This window comes from Equus asinus, chromosome 8, assembly GCF_041296235.1.
Source record: "Equus asinus isolate D_3611 breed Donkey chromosome 8, EquAss-T2T_v2, whole genome shotgun sequence".
Taxonomy (NCBI): Eukaryota; Metazoa; Chordata; class Mammalia; order Perissodactyla; family Equidae; genus Equus; species Equus asinus.
Window position 1 is genome coordinate 23,319,305 of NC_091797.1, and position 23,074 is coordinate 23,342,378.

Genomic DNA, 23,074 nt, shown 5'->3' on the forward strand with positions numbered 1-23,074 from the left:
ATATGTACCACAAGGGGAGGAAAGGCAAAGTCTTCTGCAGCAGAGGCCCATTTGAGAGTAGGTGGGCACAGTAGGAAGGCTTTGTGGCATTTGTACTGGGTCTTGAAGAATAAGATTTTGCAGGTGGCGATGCTTGGGAAGGGTATTCAGGATAGAGGGTGCGGCATGGATAAAGGCATGGAGGTTGGAAAGCAACAGGCCTCCTTGGGAGGAAGCAAGGAGGTCGCTATGGCTGGAGGGTAGCGCAGGCGTAGGATAGTGGTGGAAGACGAGCTGGAAATGATGGAGGGGCCAGACAGAGCGTGTCCTGACAGCCAGGGCGATCAGTTTGGATTTTATTCAGTTAGTCACGGGGACTTGGACAAGTTTTGAGGCAGGTGGTACTTAGAGGGAGATGAGACCAGAGAGTGATGACAAAATGGTTTTTCCTGGGAGACCACCACTATGAGAGGATCCCAGGCCCTGGATTTTGAGAAGATCCTTTTGGAGCGTGGGGTGGAAATTAGAGCAGTGGGATAATGGGGTGCGGGAGATATAACGAAGCCCCATTGAGAGCAATCCCCTGGGTTCCATCTACGGTTCAGGACTCCTGAGCTCCAGGCCAGGCCCAGGGAGGTGGAAGCTGCAGCCTCTGCCTCTAGGAGCTTCTAGTCTGTGGAGAGAGGAACCATACCCCAGGAAACAACTAGACCACATAGGATCCAGCACCAAGGGGAGGGCGCCAGCTGGGCGTGCAGCATTTAGGGGTAGAAGATGAACCTGGGCAGCAGCCAGTGGGTCAGGCGTCCTGGGGCTCCTGTCCTTGGTGGGAGGTGGCCCTGGATGACTTCTAAGGTGTCCTCAGACTCTGCACATCCTGGCTCTAGGAAAAGAGTCCTTGAGCAGAACTTGGACATGCAGAAGGGAGAGAAATGGGCTTTCTAGGTATGGTCGGGAGTTGGGGGGGCAGGTCGGGGATAGACCAGGGGCAGACGAGGACTTGGGATGTCTGGGGACACTGAGGTGACTGAGCTGTCAGATCAGGTTGGGTAGGCAGGGGCTGTAGACCCTAAGGCCTGGCAGTCAATCAGGATGCCCTGGCTTGATGCAGTAGGCCAGGGACACTTAGAAGGGATGTAGTGCGACTGGGGTTTGGAGAAGGATAGCCTGGCAGCCATCATACTGCTAGGGTCCTCCCAGATAAAGAAAGGGTCCCTGGAGGCTCATGCTGGGGGGTCTGGTAGGCCTAACAAGACTTAGGGGATCCCATGGATTCTGCTAGATTCATAGGAGTTGGCGAGATTCCAAGGATCCTATGACTTTCTTTTGCCTGCTCTTCCAAATCTGCAGACCCTCCCACCCCAGGGAAGGCTCTCCCTCCCTACCTTGCCTTCCACCCCAGAGTCCGTCGTGTCCCTGGGGACAGAAGGGAGGCATGAGAGCTGACTTGGCCTTCAGACACAATCAGGCAGGTACCTCCCTCTCTGTGCCAGGCCTGGGCAGACCTCGAGGTCCCTCCTTCCCCTCCATCATAGGGTTAGGGGAGGCTCCAGGGCTCTGGCCAGGCTGTGGGTGGTGGTGGCCAGAGTGGAAAATCCCCCACTGGCTGAATTATATCGGTGTTTGGCAGGCCTGGTCTTGGCCTTCTGCCTGGGGCTCAAGGGCCTGACAAATCTGTTTGGAGCCCTGAGTGCAGGGTATGAGGTGACAGACAGGGTACTGGCATGGGGACTTTTTCCACTCACCCCAAAATGAGGGGTTCTCCTGTGCCAGGTTAGCGGGCGCTGGGTCAGCCTCGGGTCACTTCAGGCAATGAGAAGCTTGTAGCTGGGAAGCAGGGCTGCCGGAGACGAGGGTTAGAGGCACATGATGGATCAGACTTGGGGGCAGGACAAAGGGTAGACGGGGGCTTGGGAGAAGGGTAATGGGGGACACAGGAGTTTTAGGAGACCTCAAGATGGGGGTAGAGTCGCCATGGGGCAGGAGAAGAGAGACAATGAGGAAGAGAAGCAAGGGCATTCTTGTCCCCTCTTCCTATGCTCCTGCCCAGGCCTCCTGTTGTTCCAGATGAGTGTGAGAGGCACAAGCAGGAGCCAGTGCGGCTTACACTATGGGTGTGTCCTGAGTACTTGCTGAATTATGATGAGAATTTCTCCAAATGCCCCATTTGACCAGGAAAGCCTCTGAAGCTGCCCCAAATAGGTTGGACTTCAGCCATTGGCATCCCAGCTGCACCACCTGCATCAGGGCTAATGATACCACCATCAGCACCACCCTCACCACCGCCATTATCATTACCATCATCCTAGCTACTGACTCCATCATCCCCAGACCCCCCAACTGCACCCCTCAAAGGCTTGGGGGTCCTGGGAACCAGGACTTGAGCCAGACCTTCGAGCACGTCACCCATGGACCAGTGGTGCTCAGCAGTTTTGCTCCACAAGGGGACATTGGCAATACCTGGAGACATTTTTGGTTGTCACAGCTGGGGCACTGCTGCTGGCATGTAGTGGGTAGAGGCCAGGGGTGCCACTAAACATCCTACCGGGCACAGGACAGCCCCCCAACAAAGAATTATTTGTTCCAAAATGTCAATAGTACCGAGGATGAGACACCTGCCTATAGATCCCATGGCCCTCACCCCAAAATGCCCCTGTCAAACTTCTGGGTCCTGGACAAGAAGTGGTCTTCACTGCTCCATCTCACGGCAACTTTGTTCTCTCTTATCGCGCACACCTCCTGGCCTCCACTGCTTGTATTAAAAAGTCAATAAGATGAAAAGTCCTTTGCGGCCACCATCGAGATGGAAAACACACAGAAACAACTGATACACGGAGCACAGGGTACACCCGGGATTGAGGTCGTGTTTGCCCAGGGAAGGGAGGCAGGGACTGGACCAGATCCCGGGGTATAAAGGAAGAGGGAGTGCCCAGGCCTTCACTCCACGGTGACCACACAACTTGGAGCAGCTTTTCCTCTGCGGCCAGTTGGGAATCGGCGTCCTGAAGTGGACGGTGGTGGCCTTCGGCCTTCAGCTCTTGGAGGCAGCAGAGGTCAGGTAAGTCTGTGGCCTGGCTAGTGGTGCAGCAGCTTGAGCAGGAGACTGAAACCCTGCGAGGGGCAGCCTGGCCAGGAGACACCCAATCTATCTCTGGTCTGGAATTTCTGCTAGGGGCAGAGAAGGCTCCCTGAGCAGGTGTAGGACAGGACCCAGAGGTGGGAGGAGATAGAGCCTCTGCCCTCAGGAAACTCCAGTCGAAGGGAGAAGCACCATCCCTTCCCCCATCTGATGAGAAAAGGCAGACCCGAAAAAGAGAGAGCGAAAGAGAGAGTAGGGGTCCTACTGCCCAAGCAGACCTGAATGGCAGGTGTGGTTTCCTCCCACCGAAGGGAACAAATATTTCTGGGTAGGGAGACATTGCTAAAAATTTCCTTAAGGCCCCAAATTTATTTGGCAGATGCCAAAATCATCCAAGCAGAAACACCAGTAATGTAATCTCCATATGCTGAGGTGTCAGGGGAAAGGGAGTGAGGTGGCATGGCTCACAGGACATCACGGGAGCTCCTGGCCTGCCACACTGCTGCTCTTCCATCATTAAAGAGTGATTCCTGGGAAAAGAGATGGCTCCTCTCAGAAACTTCTTTTAATATGCAAATTCTGTAGAGGTGGTTAGGATGAGGCAACAAGGTGGATGGGTTTAGCAGAGAATTTCTGGAGAATGCAAGGAATTCCGCAGCCTGGAGCAAGGCCTGGGTGGACCAGCAGAGACCCCCTAGGCAATGACAGCAAGCAGGTCTGGGAGGAGGAGAATGAGGGTGACATGGGCAGAAACCCACAATTCATAACTCCCAATTCCAGAGCTGATCCGGGCTCCAGACCACCAAGGCCAGCTTCCCCATTGTCTTGGGGTCCTGAGAAGAGCTGTGACTGGCCCCAGGCAGACAATGAGCAGGAGGGGCAGAACTAGGATCCTGTCTTCTCAGTCCCAGTCTAGCCGTGTTCCCCTAGACCCATGCTCTGTCTGTCACATTCAGCCAGCGGGGTGCCTGAGGGCCACCACACAAGAGGACTTTCTTTGGGGTGAACTTGGCCATCTCGGAAACCTTTTTAAAAATGCACATATTCAAAGGACAATGCCTGGAGTTCCTCTCCCCTTCCTGGGAAGGAATTTATGGGCTATTTGACAGAAGAGGACCAGGGTGGGGTGAGGACCCTTGAGATGGGAGGCAGGGGCATGCATGGGTGAAGGTCATTGTTTTCTGAATCTTGGAGCAAGTCCTGAAAAGAGTTTTGAAAAGAAAAGAGAAAGAGAAGGAGAGGGGAAGAAAGAGGGAGGCAGAGGGAGAAAAAGTCAGAGACAGAGATAGAAAGAGACATTGAGACAGAGAGAAACAGATGGAGACAGAGACGGAGACAGAGGAGGAGTGAAACACACAGACACACACAAGCGACACATATGGGGGGACAGAGTGGCAGGGAAACTGAGGCATACATTAGAGTGGAGAGAGATTGGGGGTCAGGGCTATTAGAAGCGCCCTGACCCCCAACCTGCTGTGGAGTCCCCCTGGAGAAGTAAAGTCCGTCCATGAAACGACGAAGGAAAAGGGCTTACTGAAGGAACTCCAGAGGACCCAGAAGTACAGCCCCGTCCGGAAGTACTGCCTTGGCGACCTCGGCGTGGCCTATGAGCCCATGGCCTACAAGGATGTGCGTCCTGACCCTCCCCGGGGGTACCCCTCTCCCTGCTGCCAAAGGCTGAGGGCCAGGCCAGGGCCATGAGCTGCACCCCTCCTCTCTGCACCCTCCCACCCGTCCCCTGTAGCTTGCTCCCTTCTCTCAGACCTGCCAGCCCAGATTGCCTTCCCTGGGCAGAGCACGGGAGGGCCCCTGCTCACTTGGCAGCTCAGTCCACTGAGAGAACTTTGCAGCTAGCTGCCCTGGGTGGGCATGGGCTGAGGGTCTGTAGGTTCTGGGCAAGTATGGAAGGAAGGCTCAGGCCCCTGCTTCTGGTGCGGGCTGTAGGGCAGGGGCTGGTCCCTCCCCTGCTCTGTCCGTGGAGGAGGCTGGGCCTGATGTTCCCTGGATCCCTCCAGAGCTAACAGACTGCCTCATGTCCCCCCAGGCTTCCTGCTTTGGCAAGACCAGCATTGGGACCCCACCACAGAACTTCCTGGGCCTTTCTGATACGGGTTCTTCCAGCCTGTGGGTGCCCTCTGTCTACTGCCAGAGCCAGGCCCGCAGTGAGGGCTGGGCTGGGCAGGGGAGCGCAGCGAGCAGGCAGGGCACTGACACCCTCTGGAAAATGGCCAAGCAATAGGGATTGCTGGGGGGAGCTTCGGTCCTGGAGAGGACCAGGGACTTGTCCAGGGTCACACGGCACACCTAAGCCAGAGGGAAGCTGGCTCTGGAGCTGTGTAGCCCCTTTACCTTCTCTGCTCATAGTCCTTCATGTCTCCAGCCCACCCCACTCTGCTCCACTCTTTACAAAGTTCTCACTGAGTTTCTCCAAGGCAAATGGGAGAACAATACAGGATGTGGTCCCCAACCTGTATTTGGAGACTGGCGATGTTCACTTACTTTCTTAAGGCTGCCCTGGTCCCTGCCGAAGCCTTGGGGTTTGGGTCCTGACCCCTCTAGTCCAGAGGGTTCCTCATTGGCCCTGCCCTATACTATCTTGGGATCCTGGCACGGCAGCATCTTGACTGGGTGAGGGTCGGGGGAATGCAGGGATGCCCCAGACCCTCATTCACTTCTTCATCTGATGAGTAATTTCTCAGCACTTACTCTGTGCCAGGCGATCTGCTGGGGGCAAGCAAGACAGAGATGGATTCCATGCAACCCGCCACAGGGAGATCACAGTCCTAGGGTACCCCAAGAGTCTGTAAGTCAGAGGGGGCTCTGGAGCCAAGGCTGACCAGCTCCCATGCACCTTCCAATTCCAGGAACCTCGGTTGGCTACCCCTAACTGGGTGGCCTGGGGAGTGCTGAAGTCCCAGGATGTGAGCACAGGCTGGGAGACAGGTGGGAAACCCTACAGGCTTGACAGCTGGATAGCCCCCAACCAGCCAGCCAGAATTCCCTCACCCTGCAGCTGACCACGCCCACTTCAATCCCAGGCAGCCCTCACCCACTCTGCCAACAGACAGACCTTCTCGCTGCATGCGGTATGGCAGCGGCAGCCTCACCGGCTTCTTCACACTCTGATGGTGAGTGATGCTGTCTGCCGCTCCCCACGCCAGGACACGGAGTCTGATGGGGAGACTGAGCCAGACACCCTGAATATGGAAAAACACCTTGTGCTCTACTGTACAGGACAGGAAATAGTATAATAAAGGCTCATTCATTCACTCCTCCAGCCCTCACTTGGGGCCATGATGTGCCAGGCACTGAGGAATCATGATGAATGGGGTGACAGGTCCTTTTCCTTAAGGAGCTGAAAGCCTGGGGAAGAAGGAGATGGTAAGGCGAGTGCTTCAGCCATCAGGGAAGGCTACTTGAAAGAGAAAGCGGCTCTTTCAGGACCTGCCAAGAGGGGAAGGAGCAAAAGTGAGGGAGGGATGAAGAACGAGTGTTGAGGGGTCTCTGGGGGAGTGTGGGATGGGGAGCGAAGTTACACTTGTCACCTCCCATCCTCTGTGGCCCCTCCAGGTCCAGAGCATCCATGCCCCCAACCAGAAGTTCAACCTGAGTGAGAACGGGCTGGGGCCAACTTCATCTACTTGAAGTTTGAAGGCATCACGAGCAGGGCCTACCCTGCTCTGGCCATGCGTGAGGCCACCACAGCCCTACAGGGCCTGCTGCAGGAGGGTGCCCTCACCAGCCCAGTCTTCAGCGTCTACCTCAGCAAGTGAGGACCTGCCTGCAGGTCCCCAACTCCCAGCGCCCCCCCCCCCCCCGCCCCAGGCCTGGACAACTGAGGCTCAATGCTTTGGGGTTTGGAGGCCTCCCAGCAGGCATTTGGCACCAGCCACTGCTGTCCTAGGGCCTTCCCTCCTGGGCTTCTGATTCCTCCCGCACCCCACCCCTCTCCCCGACCCCTGCCTCTGTCCCCACCCACTCTGACTTCTTTGCATTTCTTGGTCACAACAGAATCTCTTCTCTTCTAGCTGAGCTTTGCTGTGAGTGTTGCTGCTGATTCTCAGTACCTCTTGGATTTACCTCCTGCCCAGCGCCCCAGTCAACTCATTGTCTTCTGACCAAACATTTTCCATCGGGACACCTCTTTGTATGGTAATCTATTGCTTCATCTCCTTTGATCCATTGTTCCAGCCAGGTCCTGGAGTCTTCTGGGCTAGGTCCGCCATTGACCCCTAACAAGTTACCAAGTAAATGCAGGTTATTTACAGGGATGGGCCTGGGACCCAGGGAGGTGGAAGAGGGTCAGTGGCCTGGGATGGACTTTGCTTTTTTCCTCGCCAGAATTAACCAACCACTTTCTAGAGATTGGCAGCATCTAGTATCTGGAGTTTAATCAGTTGAGTGGGACTTTCTATGATATTACCCTGTTACTAATGTTGCTGACTTACTCTCTACCTCTGTTTACAATTACTCTGAATTTGGCTTTTAGGAGCACCATCCAGTTCCACGCTCACATTCGGCTACCAGGCGAGGCCTCCGCAACAAACACAGAATGTCCCTCCATCCTCTCCACCAAGGCTCTACCTCCCTTCAGTCCCAGCAGAAAAGTAACAAGCTGGGCCCAGGTCAGGCTCCTAGTGACACAGTGCACTAGCAGCACGAAGTGGAAGGGACAGGAGAATGAAACAGGGGGTCAGGAGGAGGGGCCAGACAACCAGTGCTTTCCCCACAGGCAGGACTTTGTGGAGCAGCATAATCTGGGAGCCTGAGGCACTGGGAATTCTGATAGGCTCAGCCTGGGAGCCCCAGTCAGAGATATGGGGAGACATTGTCTTTCCTCAGGGAGCCCCGGTCTGAGGGGGGACACAGCCCTGGCCTCAGGGAGCCCCGGTCTGAGGGGGGACATGGCCCTGCTTCAGGGAGCCCCAGTCCGAGGGGGGACACAGCCCCGGCCTCAGGGAGCCCCGGTCTGAGGGGGGACACGGCCCTGGCCTCAGGGAGCCCCGGTCTGAGGGGGGACATGGCTCTGCCTCAGGGAGCCCCGGTCTGGAGCCAGAGCAGGACTTCTGTTTTCCTCTGAGGGTGACTGCTCAACAAGGAAGTCCCTTTCCACAGCCACTCCCTGACTCACCTTTCCTTTCACCTCCTGCAGCCAGCAGGGGTCTCAGGACGGGGGAGCAGTCACCTCTGAGGGTGTGGACAACAGGCTGTACGTGGCACATCTCCTAGGCCCCCATCACTCTGGAGCTCCACTGGCAGATCGGTGCTGAGTGAGTCTGTGGCAGGGCTTTGGGGATGTGGGCACTTCCTTGGAGCAGGCTTTGAGGCACTTCACGTCACACACACACATCCAGGTACTGCTGGGGGGTGGGGACAGAGGACCCCTGAGGCCTGCCCCTACAAAGCCACAGCTGCCCTCTGGAGATTCAAGACCCAGCTCAGCCTAGAGAAGAGGGGTGAGATGGAGGCAACATAGGAAGGGGCAGGACTCGGAATCCCAAACACTCCAGACTCTAGTCCAACCCTATGGGTTTACAGATTAGAAACTGGGATGTGAGTGCAGTGAGAACTAATTTGCTCAAAGTACTTACAATGAATCAGTTGCTGTGGCTTTCAGTGTTTCTAGAATCTTCCTTGGAACTTTTTTAGAAACAGATTCCATGGCCATTTAGATAGACTCTGGTATGGTGTGAGGCAGGTGGATGGCTGGATTGACCTCTGCAAAGTTCTTACCTTCCTGAGATGCACCCTGACTCTGTGGCTGTAGCTGTTTGCCCCTCAGTGGTGGGGAAAGCCTACCTGCCAGCTGATCTGGGTTGGAGGGTGCTGAGGCTGTTCATCTTCACACCATTCAGGTTCCTCATTGGTGGCCAGGCCTCCTGCTAGTGCTCCCAGGGCTGCCAGGCCATCATGGACACAGGTACATCTTTGCTCATTGTGCCCCAGCAATATGTGAGTGCCCTTCTGCAGGCCACGGGGACCCAGGAGGACCAGTACGGACAGGTGTGTCTGGTGGAGGCATCCTCTTTCCTAGGAGAGGCCAGCCAGGAGGCATTTATGGTTTCTCCTGGGAGCACAGGAATAGCTTGATTCTCGGCCTCCAAGCTTCTAGTTGCCCCAAGGCACTGGTGGGGGGGGGGGGGGTGGGGGGTGGGGGGGGGTGGGGGGTGGGAGTAGGGTGCAGGGAACTGGGATGGCTGGGGCTGGGGGCAGCCTGGGGGCCTGGAGGCTGATTCGGGGGGGGGGGGCCAGCTGCTTGTGCTGAGGAGCTGTGGGGAGGTTACCGCTAGGCAGAATTTCCTCTGAGCTTCAGCCCCTCAGAGGAAACAGGTTAAACACTTGCTGGGCTTCGGAGTAAGAGCAAAAGAACAGTCCTGGGGGCCAAGCCAGTGAGAGACAGGGGCAACCCTTAAATCCACAGCCCCTCACCTCTACAGGGCCGTGCCCGCTGCTCTGCCTCTCTCCTGAGCCCAGCAAAGTGTTTGCCTAGTTCGTGCATCCCACTAACTTTGAGGGGCTGCTGGGCTACTCCTTCTCCAGACCTATGTGTTTTAAGAAGACACTCGCAGAGAAGGGGCATAGATTTCAATCTCTCATGAAGAAATCCAGGCAAGACTAATGTTTTTAGGGGGCAGATGCTCAGGTGTCCCCAAATGCCACCTACTGTGCGTGAGTCCAAATGTGTAACGCCAGCAGGATTTACACAAGACTTTCCCTTAGTGTTGCAACCTCAAGTCCAAAAGCAGACTTGGGGCTCAGGCTGGGGACTAGAGGGGCTGGGGTAGCGGGGGTGGCAGGTACTCTCAGGTGGGCCCTGTTCCTCTCTGCAGTTTCTTGTGGACTGTAACAGCACCCAGAACCTGCCCACCTTCTCCTTTATCATCAGTGGTGTGCAGTTCTCTCTGCCACCCTCCTCCTACATCCTCAACCTAAGTCGTGGTCCTTGCAGGCTGAGCCAGGAGGGACACGAGTCAGGGTGGGAGGAAGGCAGGGGGGCGGGGCCAGAAATGCTCGGTCTGCTCACTTTGTGCCATTTCCCGACTGCTCGCAGCGCTGACTTATTTTCCCCATTCATTGATTCTAAATTCCCTTCGCTGGAACGAGGCTGTGACATAGAAGCATGTCATCTACTATTAATTATTATTATTAATTGGTGGGGAGAAGCACTGGGCTCTTTGTTGAGCACTTACCAGGGTCAGCAGCTGTGCGAAGCACTTTGCCAACACTATCCCACTTAATTGTCACAACATGCGATGAGGAGGGTTCTAAATTTCATTCTACAAGTGAAAACTTGGAAGTTCAGAGAGGTTAAGTAAGTGACCCAAGGCTATATAGCTAGTTAGGGTGAAGCTAAGGTTTGAATGCAGGTTGGTTTGACTTGAAAGCTTTACCACCAGGCTGACCTGCCCCAATCGGGAGCAAGAGGGAGGCTGGAGGGAACACAGGGAGAGGAGACCCTGCAGACGGCCATTGCAGCCTGCATTCACCCATTCCAGAAATGTTCTCTCACTAGCCCGCCTGCTGGTGACTCAGCTGGCCTGCGAGTCCTCAAGGGCAGAGCCCCTGTCTCATTCATTTCTGCATTTGTGCCTCTGGCCCGGGGCTCGGGGCTGAGCAGTGCCCTGGCCACATGTGAGTGAATGAATGAGTGCTGCCCGGTTGTGTTGTGCAGAACAATGGCTACTGCACTGTGGGGGTCAAACCCACCTACTTGGCCTCCCAGAATGGCCAGCCCCTGTGAGTCCTCCGGGACGTCTTCCTCAGGTCCTACTATTCTGTCTACGGCATGGGCAACAACAGGGTGGGTTTCGCCACTGCCACCTAGACTCAGTGCCTGGCCCCCTGAGCTCTCTTCTTCCTCTCGGCCCCGCACCCTGCAGGGGATTCTCTCTGTGCTTCTTTGGATTCAGCCTTCCTTTTCTGGACTCTCAACTTTCTCTCCTAATAGATGATTCTTCTCCATGTTGGCCAGCTCATGGTTTTTAGAGGGGAGTTGTGGCCTGTAGGGCAATGGGAGAGAGAGAGCCAGGGGCAGATTTGCCTCTGCTGGACCACGTTCTCCCCGAGGTGCTAGGAGGTTTCTGGATGGGTCACTGAGATTCTAAGAGAACTGGAGCATAAGGTGAGGCTTGGGGATGGGCCCTGTACCCCTCGGAGTCTCTTCACAGCTTCTCCCTGGAGAGGGAAGACAGTGGGTAGTGGCACAAGGCAGGGCATTCTGTTCTGATGGGCAAAGGAGCCCTACTCAACCTGGAATGCTCTGCTGACCTAATATCCCAAAAGTACAAGCAGAATTAGCCCATGCATGTCCACACGCATGTCTCCATGTTTGTCCACTAGCTGTATGACTAGGAGTCCAGTGCGTTCCAGCCTAGGCCTCCGCCTCCTTCTCTGTGATAAGTTTGCACTAGGAGATTTCTGAGGAATGCTGGATGCCTCTGTGTACTTGTAACAGTCATGGGTCCTTTAGCAAGGAGGGTGATGCCACCAGACCCTGTTTCCAGGAAAACTTCAGAAGGTCTAGGCGGAGTTAAGCTGAGCTTCTTTTCATCCAAACCCTTATGTCCCAGGGCTTGTATCTGAAGAAGGGCTGGCCCTCAATGGTGGGTAGGAGGAATAGCTACTTGAATCACATGGAAATCAAACCCACTTGCTCTAACCAACTGATCAAGAGGTCTTGTCCCTCTGGACTTCATCCATGTTCTCCTTAGGAGCCATCCAGCAAAAGATCCAGAAAGCTAGGGCAGCATGGGATGGGGAGGAGGAGGAGAAAGCAGAGTATGATGGTTCAGGACCCTGTAACTTCCAACAAGGAAAGTGGACATGAAAGGAGATCAGAACATATCTGATTTTTGATGTTGGTGGGGGGTACTAGCAAGCTCAGACTGATGAGGCCCAAGTGTAGAGGCAGTATAAATGGAAAACTCATAATGGGAGAGGAGGTGGGTTCCATTCTACACTCATATTTCTTTCACCTTGTCCTTGACTAGCTGACCCTAACCTTGTCCCTTACGCTCAGGGTCAAGGGCGAAAGCTCCAGATCCAGTTCAGGTACCCTACTATAAACCAGGAGGGTAACAGGTTTGGCATGGAGGAATTTCTATGGCAACAGCGCACCATCTGGGACCCTACATCTTTCCTAGACTCAGGAAAGGCAGCCTGCTGCAGGCCTCTCCTTGGGGTGAGGCAGGCCAGAGGGTATATCTCTGGTTCGGGACATCACTGCCTGAGAGGTGAAAGAAAACTTGAAAAGGGGGCAGATACGAACCGGAAGGATGGTTCCAAGCTCAAGGCCAAGTCCCTGTATCCAGTCCTGGGCCCACAGAGCGAGACTACAAATCCCGGCGTGCCTGGCAGAGCCGCAGCGAGGACTACGCTTCCCAGCGGGCGCCGCGGCGGGACGACGAGGGGCGGGGCAGGGCGGGGAGGGGCGGGGCGGAGTCGCGGGGGCGGGTGCTGCCCTCTGCCGGGCGCGGCGGGAAGTGGGTGCGGAGTGACAGCGGGAGCCCGGGCGCCGGGCGCGGGGATCGGTGACAGCAGAGACGGCGGCGGCCGCGGGTTGGACGTAGGGAGCGGCGGCGGCGCCGACGGCAGCGGGAAGGGCGGACGGGGCGGGCCTCCCTGGTGGCGCGGAGCCGGAGAGCCCGGGAGGGGGCGGCAGGCACAGCTCGCGGGCCGGACACCTGAACTTGGGACAAGTTGCCGGAGCCGCGGGGCGCGGGCGGCGGACGGATTGACCTTCAGAGCTAGGTGAGCGGGGCTGGGGGACAAGGAGAGCGCGGAGGGCCCGGAACCCCCGCCCCAGGCTTCCCCCGCTCCCATCCCGTGGGTCCGGGAGACAGGTGGGTGGGTGGGGGTGCCGGGTGGAGAGGGGAGTGGGACCGTGTGCGCCGCGCCGCCACCCGCCCCGCTGTCCGTCTAGCCCGGGACGCCTGGCGCGTGGCCAGAGCGGGGCTGCTCGCCGAGCCCGGGAGCCCCTCAGGCCTCTCCGTTCAGGCCGGGGCCGGGGGCGGCTTCTCTGCGACCTTATGTAACCAGGCGGGAGGGGCCGGGGCGGGCATGGGCCTTCCCGGCCGGGGAGCTGGGAGTCGAAGGGGCGGGAGGCGTGGGAGTGTACTTGCAAGAAGTTTAAGGGACGTGTGGGCCCTGCGCCCACTTCTTCTCCACCGGACGCGGCTGGGGCGGGTGGTTCTGGGGAGGGCGCCGGAGGTAGGGGAGGTGTGCGGGGGCCGAGTCCGGCCGGGCCAGGCCCTGCCTGGATGGTCCGGGGGAGTGGGAGGGCCGGAGCGGCGCCACGCCCCGGGGGCTGGGCTGCTGGAGGGGGGGCGAGGGGAAGTACCATCCCTCGCTCCCTTCCCGTCCCTTTCTCCCCCTTGGTTTCCTGAAGCGGCCGCCCCTGCCCGCGTCCCCTGGTATCCCTGAGCGCAGCCTTTTTCTTCCCCTTGCGTTATTCCACGACCTTAGGGAACCCCAATCCCAGAGCTCACCCTCCGCGAGTCCCTCTTTCTGCCTTCGCTGGAGCTCTCAGCCATCTGCCCGCCCCCCGAGTGTCCCCTACCGTCTGGCTCCCGAATCCCAGAAAACACGCCTCCTTCCCCCTATTCCCTGAGTCCGCGGCGCCCAACCCCAGGCTGTCCGGCCCGCAAATCAGCGCCCCTTCTTTTCCCCCCTCCCCGTACCCGGGTCAGATATTGGCGGCAGCGCGTGCGCTTGCCTCCTCGAAGGGAGCGGGCCGATGCCAGCTGGGTCCCCGCCCCTCGGCCCCCTCCCGGCCCGGGCTTTGGCTTCACGCACGGCTGCCCCTAGCTGCTCCGGGTTGCGAGAGCAGGTTCGCGCCGCAGCCGCCCGGCGCGCCCCAGCCTCGCGCCCGGGGGGAGGGCGGGAGGGCGCCCGGGGCGGGGCTCGTCTGCGCGAGCGCCCGCACTGCCCCGGCTCCCCCGTCCCCGATCCCTGCCAGCCCCTCGCCGCGGTGGCGGCCTTCCCCGATCCCGCGTCAACTCCAGCCGTCGCCCACTCGCCTGTCTGTTCTGGGAACGGTTCTTTGCCGACAGTTTCTGGACTGAACTTGTGCGCAGAGCTTTGGTTTAGCGTTCGCGGGGAAGTGTCAGTTAATTACCGCCCAGCTCCCGCCTCCCACCCTGAGGGAGGGGCTGCTTAGTCTAGCAGGGACGGGGACAAGGCCGGGGTGGGCGCCCAGTGATACCTGTGGGATGTGGGCTCAGGCCCCTGCGCCCACCCTGTCTGAGATTCCACCAGCCCCAGACCCGGCACTCTTGGGCAACTGGTGGGGGTGGGGGGGGCAGTGGGGGGCTGGTCTCTGGTTTCCTGTAGGGCGGCGGCCAGACGCGGGGGGGGGGGGGGGGGGGGGGTTGAAGGGGAGGTGGCTCATATCAGAACACAGTTCTTGGCTCCTTGGCCTATTCCCTCTGAGGCCTTCTCTGTGCCCAGCCTCGGGGACAGCCCCCAGGCCCTCGGGCAGGCAGATCACATCTGGGAGAGAGCCAGCCAGCAACAGCAGCCTTAGAGGCAGTGGAAGAGCAAGGGCTGGCTGCCTTGAGAGCTGTGCCTGGTAGTCTGCCTGTAAGCTTGTACCATGCCTCAGTTTCCCCAGCCATGGGAAACATAGCAATTTGCTTGGCCCCCTTCTTTCTGCCTGACTTTTGACTACTGGGATGGGCGAGCTGCGAACCAGAGAGTGATTTTTAGGTGACTCTAAGCTCTGCTTCTCTGGGAGAGGAGCCAATATTGCTTATAGTTGACAAGGCCTGTTACGGCTGCAATCCTATTTCGTCCTCAGCTCAACTCTGTGAGGTGCAGCCAAATGCGAACCCAGGTCTCCTGGTTCTGGTCCATGGAAGGGGTGCAGGGGGTGGAGCAGGGGACATCTCAAGTGAGCACTGAGTCCCCGGAGAACCACCTGGGCTTCTGAGGGCTGATGGCAGGGCTGGGCCAGGGCAGGCAGGAGCCCATTCAGGGCCCCGGGCTGTGGGGATACCCAGTGCCTCCCCACATTGCCCTTCAGGCCCTCCTTTCAGCCTCTCAGTTGGAAAGTAGGTGAGTGGGCCTCCTACCCCTCAGGCAGGGCTGCCCTTTGAGGGTCTGGCTTCTGGCCCTGATCCCTCCTGGGGCCCTGTTTATGGCTGTAATTGCATCATGAGGAGTTTATAGAGTTACTTAGCACCTGCCCCCACAGGGAGTGGCCCAGCCACCCCCTGGCTTCTGTGTCTTCCTTTTCAAAGTCAACTTGATTTCTACCAGTGGCAGCAGGGGTTTCCCGGACCGCAGCTGGCATGAAAGCCAGGTTGGGCCTTTGTCCTAGGGATGGGGGGCCGTCAGCACTGGGGGCTGGTGTGGGGCTGCCCTGGAGGTGACCGTGGACATTGGGTTGACCTCCTCTGATACAGAGGGAGGGAGGTCAGGATTTCCACAGCTGCCAGAAGTGTCCACATACCAGGATAGAGCGAGCGTATATGCATGTGATGTGTGCATCCTCATCTGAAGAGAGGGCGATGAAATGCACGCTGGGCCATGTGAGGATTCAGGGTGGAGCAGTGCTGGCACGGGGTGAGCCCGTGGTGTTGCTCTGTGTGTCAGTGTGGGGTGTGTGTAACCAAAGGGAGTTTGTGTGTGTGGTTGTGAGAGTGCAGGTATCTAGGTACACGTGTATAGATGAATTTTGTCTACGTGTGTCTATGGGAATGTAACAATAACACAAGAGTATATTAATAAAATATTCATCTATTCTTTTTATGCTATAAGACAATTTTATAATGAAATTTAGTTATAAACAATAGTTGCCAACATTTATTATGCATTTACTCTTTAGAGTGAGGTAGGAATTATTATTTTCATTACACTGATTCAGACAGCAGTTAAGCAAGTTGCCTGAAGTCACACAGCCTGGAAGCGGTAGGGATTCTAAGCAGGCCCAGCTGACTCCGAGATGCGTGTTCTCAGTCCCTAAAGAAGACCACTGCAGGGTTTCCCAGTTCTCTCTCTTTTTTTTTTCCTGAGGACGATTCACCCTGAGCTAACATCTGTGCCAATCTTCCTCTATTTTGTGCATGGGTCACTGCCACAGCATGGCCACCAATGAGTGGTGTAGGTCTGTGCCTGGGAACCGAACCCAGGCTGCTGAAGCAGAGTGTGCTGAACTTGACCCCTAGGCCATGGGGCCGGCCCTAGGAGTTCTCTCAAAAGGTGGAGGTGTGGTGGTCTGGGAAACTTCTTTCTCCATCCGGGGTCTCCTACTCTGAGCAGGGGTGGGGACTTGCTGAGGCTCCTGCCCCAGGACCACACTCGTCTCCTTGCTGCTCTTCTGAGCTGCAGACACAGGAGACCAAAGGACCCTGGCGAGCACTCCTGATTGGCCTGAGGATGAGATGGCTTCCAACCAGGCTTCCTGGGTCTCCTTGGAAACCTCAGACGTTAACTTGTTTAATCAGATGTGGAGAAGAGGCTGTGGGGACTGTTAGGGGACAATGAAACACAGCAAAAACATGAGGAGAACATGGGCACCGCACGCTGCCTCAGTCAGGGCGCTGCTCCTCTCAGCCTCAGTTTCCATATCTGTGAACCTAGATCACCTGTGGGGTCCCCTCTGATGAGAACCTTCTGCAGATCTTTGGCTAAGGCACCCGGACAGGAGAGGTTTCAGAAAGGGAGGGACATGGGGTCTGGGGGACCGCTGAAGTCCCCTCAATAGAGCTTTAGCTAAAGGCTGGCCCTGGTGGAGTGACCAGCCAGGCTTTCTTAGACATAGCCGCAGCTGCCATGTATCAAGCACTGAGTGAAGTGTAGCCTCACCAGGGGTTGTTGGGAGTGTGGGCTCCGGGCCTGGGCTGCCTGGCTTGGAACCCCAGCTCTGCCACTTACTAGCTGTGTGACCCTGGGCCAGCTGCTTAACCCCACTGTGCTTCCATTGCCATCCCTGAAAAGCGAGGTTATAGTAGCTCTACCTAACAGTGCTGTAGTGAGGGCTGAGCGTGTCGATGTGTGCTGCATGGATGGGACTTAGACTAGTGCCATGTTCAGGAAATGTTAGTTATCATCATACTTAAGTCTTACAACTCATTTATTTCTTGATTTCCCATTTTCAAGTGAGAAAATAGAGGCATAGAGAGCTCTAGGGAAGAAATAAAGACCCATGGGTTGCAAACAGGCCTGCCCGGTGCGTCTAACATCTTCAAATGAAATGCCTTACCTGGGGTTTTGTAGACTCCATGGCCACAGTCCCTACCACTCCCTGTTGTACCACACCCAGCCTAGTCTCCACATTTAACAAGATAACACAGGGGACTTGCAGTGCCTGCAGCATCACTCCCACTCCAGCCCTGCCCCTCGGGATTCCTTGGGTAGCATCTGGCCTGGCCGCTTACTACCCACTGGTGACCTGTTGCTCTTCCCTGCATGCCTGCTGCCTGCCCCTCCTTCTTTCTGCACCAGAGGTGCAGATGCCCTTGGCTGCGATGTCACTGAGGGCAGAGAAAATCCCAGCGATGGGGCAGGATCTGGACTTACTGTGCCCACCGGAAGTGCTTGGCTGTGAGGTGATGGGGCAGTGGCTGAGAGCCAAGGGCAGTCGGGAGGGGCAGAAGCAAGAGGCAGAGTCATCACTAGTTTTCTTTCCTGGCCCTTAACTGGGGGCATAGGGAGGAGGAGAAATGAAGTCTGGCCGTCCCTACCTCCATCCAGCTTCCTTGGGGACAGCCCTCCTCGTTGGCTCTTATCCACAAAGAGGCTCCCAGGGTAAAGTGTGATGCCGTGAGGATTAATCCAGGAATTCCAACAGACTATCCAGAAACCCATGATCCCCATGCCCTCCTCCCAGCCCTTGTTCATGCTGGTCCCTTCTCCTGCCACACCCTTCCCTGCTCCCCTCCTTGTAACCGAATCCTCTGTCCGTCAAGGCACACCTTTCCAGGAGACCAGGGGACTGTTCATCTGACCGAAGCCCTGGCTGGATATTATGATCACCTGGGAGCTCTTAAAAAATACCATTGCATCTGAATCTTGGGGGAGGGGCCTAGGCATCAATATTTTTAAAAATTCCCCAAATGATTCTGATGCCCCTTCTCTAGGACAGTGGGTCTCAAGTTCGAGTGGGCATCAGAATCACCTGGAGCAACTGTGAAAACACGGCTCGCTGGGCCCACTCCCAGGGTTGCTGACTGAGAGGGTCTGGAATCAGCAGGGCTGCAGTGGGTCTCCAAACTCCATTTGGTGTGGAATTTGCACTTCTGACAAGTTCTCAGGTGATGCTAATGCTGCTGGTCCCCAGGCCACACTTTGAGAACCTGCCTCTTTGCAGTTACCCAGGCAAGAGCTTTCTGTCTCCGGGGCCTCTGATTGCTGTGGGCCTCTCCGGGGCCTCTTAGGCTTGTCTCCTTTTCCAAGCTGGATCCCCAGGGACAGGGACCGCTCTGAGACCATTTGGTGCCCCCCAGTCCCTGGTATAGTCAGCCCTCCCTTCCCCACCTCCCGGTAAACTGACCACTGTCCAGCCTGTGGTGTGGGCCCCACCCTCTGGGACAAGTGCTCAGGAAATATTTGCTGCTCAATTAAGGCAGGATGAGGCGGACCACGAAGGACACCACTAGCCCTGAGAGTGGTCAGAATGCAGGGCAGGGTCTGAAGCTCCTGCAAACGTGCTTGGAGCCAGCGCAGCATGACTGGATTGGGGGGGAGGTGTCCACAGCGGCCCCTCGGTTTGTTGAAATGAGGCTGTAGAGAGACCCATCGTGTTACTGTACTTTCCCACCCCGTGGAGGGCAAGTATTGGATCAGTGTTTGACTTGTATTTCCTGTTAATAATAAAAACCATAAAACACACAGAAAAAGCAGCTGTGCCCTTCTCCTTTCCTCTTCCAGACTGGAGAGGTAGGGAGGGCGGGTGGCTGTCTCCATCATCTTCTAGGCGGTCCTGGGCCTTGAGGGTAGCAGATAGTTGAGTGATCCTGGGGCTCACCCCTGGGCTTGTGGGGGTGCAGTCTTCCTTGGAAGCTGGGAGAGTTGGGGTGAAGCCTGGTAGGCAGTAAGAAGTGGTGGCAGGTCCTTCAGCCCTGTAGGAGGGTGGCGGATGAGCTTGGAGTCTGAGCCAGTGAACAGATGAATGGAACGCTCCAACATCAGCATCCTGAGCGCAGGGGTTGGGTCTGTTTTGTTTGATGTGGTATCCCCAGCACCTGGAAGAGAGCCTGGTGTATAGTGGCTGCTCAGGAAATCTTTGTGGAGTGAGTGGGTGAACGTGAATTGAGCCCGCATCATGTGCCTGGAAATGAGGACACAACAAATGCCTTATGGGTGACCTCTGCCCTGTAGGAGCATTACCATCTGAGACCCAGGGACTTGCACACAGCTGGACAAGGAAGCGCTCGTTGCCTCCGTCCCCCGTGATGCAGGCCCAGCCTTGCTCTGGCTGGCATGGGCTTACAGTCTGTCCCTCCCTGAAGAGAGTTTGCCAGCACCCCCGCCCCCTGCCCAGTTCTACCAGTGGGGCTGTGGGGTGGGGCTCTGGTTTGTTTTCTCCTGTTTGCCAAGGGAAGTCACAGCCTGTCCTCTGCCTTGTTTATAATTGGTTTCGGGACAGCACCTGCCCCAGCGCTCTGCAGTTCCTGAAGGGTGCAGAGTGGCCAGGAGGTGACACACTATACTGTCCACCCCCACTGCGTCTCCTCCCCTCCCTGCTGTAGCCAGGTGCACTCCTGGCTGCCCCTGCCAGGAAAGTGCTGGCTGGCTTTGCTGGAGGCTGATTGGGGCTGTGGGACTGGGGGCCTTAGAGGCCGGTTGCTGCTGCCTCCACATCATCCAGAGGAGGGGACTGAGGCCCAGGGAGCATAAGGAAGCCACTCCTGCACCCCATGGCCTTGAGCACCACTGGGGTCAACAGGTGGGACTGAGCCCCCCTGGGGGCCTAGCACTGTGCCAGCCCAGCAGCGTGGTGGGAATAAGAATGCAGCTGCTCCCTCAATGCTGACAGCCGCCCACCCCCCCAGAGGACAGAGCATGATAGCACAGAATAACGTCCTCACTGAATGGAGAGGTGTCTGTCGGTGCCGGGCCCTTCACTCTGAAGAGCATTCTTCTTCGATCCAGAGAGAGTTTTTACAAAGGGCCCATGCCAGCATAGAGACCTCTGCCCGCCCTCGGGCCCCTGGGTCCTGTCACTTGGGGATCACCTCTGCAGGCCCGAGAGCCTTCCTTCCTGGACGAAGTCCTTCCTTCCAGGAAGACTAGAGGGTGCTGAGTGTGAGGGGAGGCCACAGGGAGGCCCCTGAGCCACCCACCTGCCACTTGAAGCCCTGGGCCCTGGGGTTGTGGTGCTAAGTTGGGCCCAACAACTCAGGCCTTTTTGGAGCTGCCTGTTGCTGAGCCCCAAGACTTGGGCCTGGAACCTGAGGCCATGCGTCTGCTGCCCTCCCCTCCAGTACCTTCTCTCGCCTGCTTTCCTTTGCCCCCATGTCCTATCCCTCTGACCCTCCATGTAGTTCCACGACATCTGGAACCTTGGCCTTCAGTGCATGTGTGTGTGTCTCTCCGCTTCTCTCCATCCTCAACTTATTTTTTCTGCCTCCCTTCTTTGTGTGTGTTTGGAGGGTGTTTTTGAGGCCCACGCTGCTCCCTCAGTGCCTTCCTAGCATGAGTCCCCAAGCTCTGCTGTTGGGGGCCCAGAAGAATGGCCCAGGGCAGGGTGAGGCGGGTGTGAGGGTGCCCAGGCCGAGGCAGCCCCCTGCCTTTGGCCAGGAAGGCGCTTGTGGTGGCTGGGACGCCCTGGGGAAGGGGTGGGAGATGAAAGGCGCTGTGGTGCCCAACTCTTGTGGGCTGAGGGGCATCCAGCAGCTGGGCCAGCTGCGCCAGTCCCTCCACACACAGCCCTGAGTATCACTGGATACTCCAGACCTGTGATGGACTATAGGTTCTCATCCAGTTTTTTTGGCCTAATTATAGTGGTTTTCAAAGCAAGGAGTGAGAAGAAAATATTAGAATGTCTATTTATTTGTATCTCATCTTTTTCTCTCCCTTTTTATTGAGAAGTATAGCATAATTGCTGAAAACACATGTATGTGTATATATATGTATATATATAATGTAAAAAATAATTAGAAAAGTGAACACCCAGCTAACTACCACCCAGATGAAGACGCCTTCAGGCCTTCTCCTTGGTGCATCTGGCTGAGGAGTGGGCCTCTAGAGCCCCCTGCAGCTACCTCCAATTTAGAATTGGCTGACGCTCATCTTTCAGGGGCTCCTAGGCCAGTAGTTCTCAAACCGGGGGCGATTTTGCCTCCCAGGGGACACCTGGCAATGTCTGATGACATTTTTAGTTGTCACAGCTCAGGGACTGCTCCTGGCATCTAGTGGGGAGGGGCCAGGGATGTTGCTAAACATCCTGAAATGCTCAGGATTGTCCCTCAACAAAGAATTCTCTGGTCCTAAGTGTCAGTCGGATTGAGATTGAGAAACTCTGATCTGGGAAAAGAGCCAGGAAACCGAGATTTGCCGTGAACCGGCTGCCTGGCCTTAGGGAAGCCACTACGGGCTTTGAGCCTCAGTCTCCTGGTCTGAAAATGAGGGTAGCAAGGGTTTCTGCTCCCTTCCCTCCATGGCCTTGTCGTCAGGACTGGGGAGAGGCGGGCTGTGAGGCTGTTTTGGGAGGCATCCCTGCAAAGGGGCCTGTGGCCACTGTTTCCGGCAGAGTGAGGGCCTTCCCTCGCCGGCCCTTCCCCCTTGACTGGGCTCCCAGTCCCCTGAGCTGGAGGCGGCAGGTGAGCCTCGTTGCTGGTTGCTGCTGTCCAGGCCCCAGAGGGCTGTGAGGGAACTGCCCAGAGGGCCCCAGCCTTTTGATGAGGGTTGCAGAAATAAGGGGCTCTCTGGAGAGCCCTGGGGCCCAGGCAAAACCATGTCTGACTTTGTCCGCAGCTGAGTGGGAGTCCAAGGTTGTGTGGGGTGATAAGAGGTGCATATCATTCTCCTTATCTGAGGCCCCATTGCAAGTCCAGGCAGCGAGGGATAGGAGCCAGAGGTCATCCTTGGGGTCTCTGCACACCCAGGCCAGGCTCCTCCTTACCCTCTGTGTCCTTCCAGAGTTTGCTGTCCCAGGGAGGGCCCAAGGTTGGGCCAGAGTGGGTCAGAGCTCCCTGGGCCTCTCTGACTTCCCCATTCTGGGGCTCACCTCACCCCCGTGGCATCTTGTGCCTTCTCCAGGAGCTATGGCCTGCCTAATCTTCCCTCTGCTACACTGTCCCTTCCTGAAACCTACTCTCACGAAAGGGCCTACTCAACTCACCGCCATGAGGTACAGATGGCTGATAACAGCGTAGTGACTGCCAGCCTTTCTTGACAAGGAGTATTTATTATTTATCTACTAAAGATGGGAATCTTTTGGCCACCAGAAAGAAATACTAGTGAAATGTCAAGTCTCTTTCTTTGACAGGTTGTTAAGAGAAGTACTTTGGGGGTTGAGGAACCTCTGAAATTGCATGTGTAGCAAGACAGTTTTCCCACAAGTGGAAATTATGCGGTGACTCAGATTTTCCCAGAGCTTCACAGGAATATGCTTGGTCTCAGGGTCCATTTCAGGGTGGGCTACGGTAAGACCATGATCTGGATGTGTGGAGGCCCTGGGAAGGCCCAAGGCTGAGGTGACAGGTGTGTGGTCAGTCAAGGAGGTGGTGAACTGTGGGGCTTCTGGCTAAAAGGACACATGTCTCCGGGCGGGGCTGGGAAGAGGTGTGGGTTAGGATTCGGCCACACTGGACCTGGTAGTATTTCTGCAATTTCCTGCCCCTTTGCGCCTCTCCATCTTGGTGCAGGGGGCAGCGTGGCCTGGGGCCCCGAGGCCAGGCTGTGAGGGCGGTGGGGGGCTACCAGAGGCTCTCTCTGGGAGCAGGGAGGGGCACTGGAGGTGGCCGGAGGCCCCGCGGGGGTGACATGGGAGCTGGGAGCCGCCAGGTCCGCGTTTGGTCGACTGGCCGCTGCTCGAGGACTTACCCTGCGCCGTGAGTAATCCTCCGCCAC

General features: G+C 56.9%; 2 protein-coding genes across 2 annotated transcripts in view; both read left to right on the forward strand.

Moving 5' to 3' along the window:
- Window positions 1–1,414: 1,414 nt before the first annotated feature.
- On the forward strand, window positions 1,415–12,315 carry PGC (progastricsin). The gene is given in 13 exon segments (XM_044776662.2): window positions 1,415–1,451; window positions 1,610–1,695; window positions 2,967–3,037; window positions 4,480–4,687; window positions 5,103–5,220; window positions 6,072–6,202; window positions 6,629–6,674; window positions 6,677–6,827; window positions 8,211–8,285; window positions 8,287–8,328; window positions 8,914–9,061; window positions 9,889–9,991; window positions 10,708–12,315. Coding segments are annotated over 13 exon segments (1,392 nt in total). The 3' UTR covers window positions 10,884–12,315.
- Window positions 12,316–12,573: 258 nt separating this feature from the next.
- The window catches only part of TFEB (transcription factor EB), a 45,218-nt gene continuing 34,717 nt past the window's right edge, over window positions 12,574–23,074 (forward strand). Inside the window, exon 1 of the mRNA XM_044776661.2 lies at window positions 12,574–12,808. The gene's annotated coding sequence lies outside the window, so the exon portion shown is untranslated. The remainder of the gene's footprint in view (window positions 12,809–23,074) is intronic.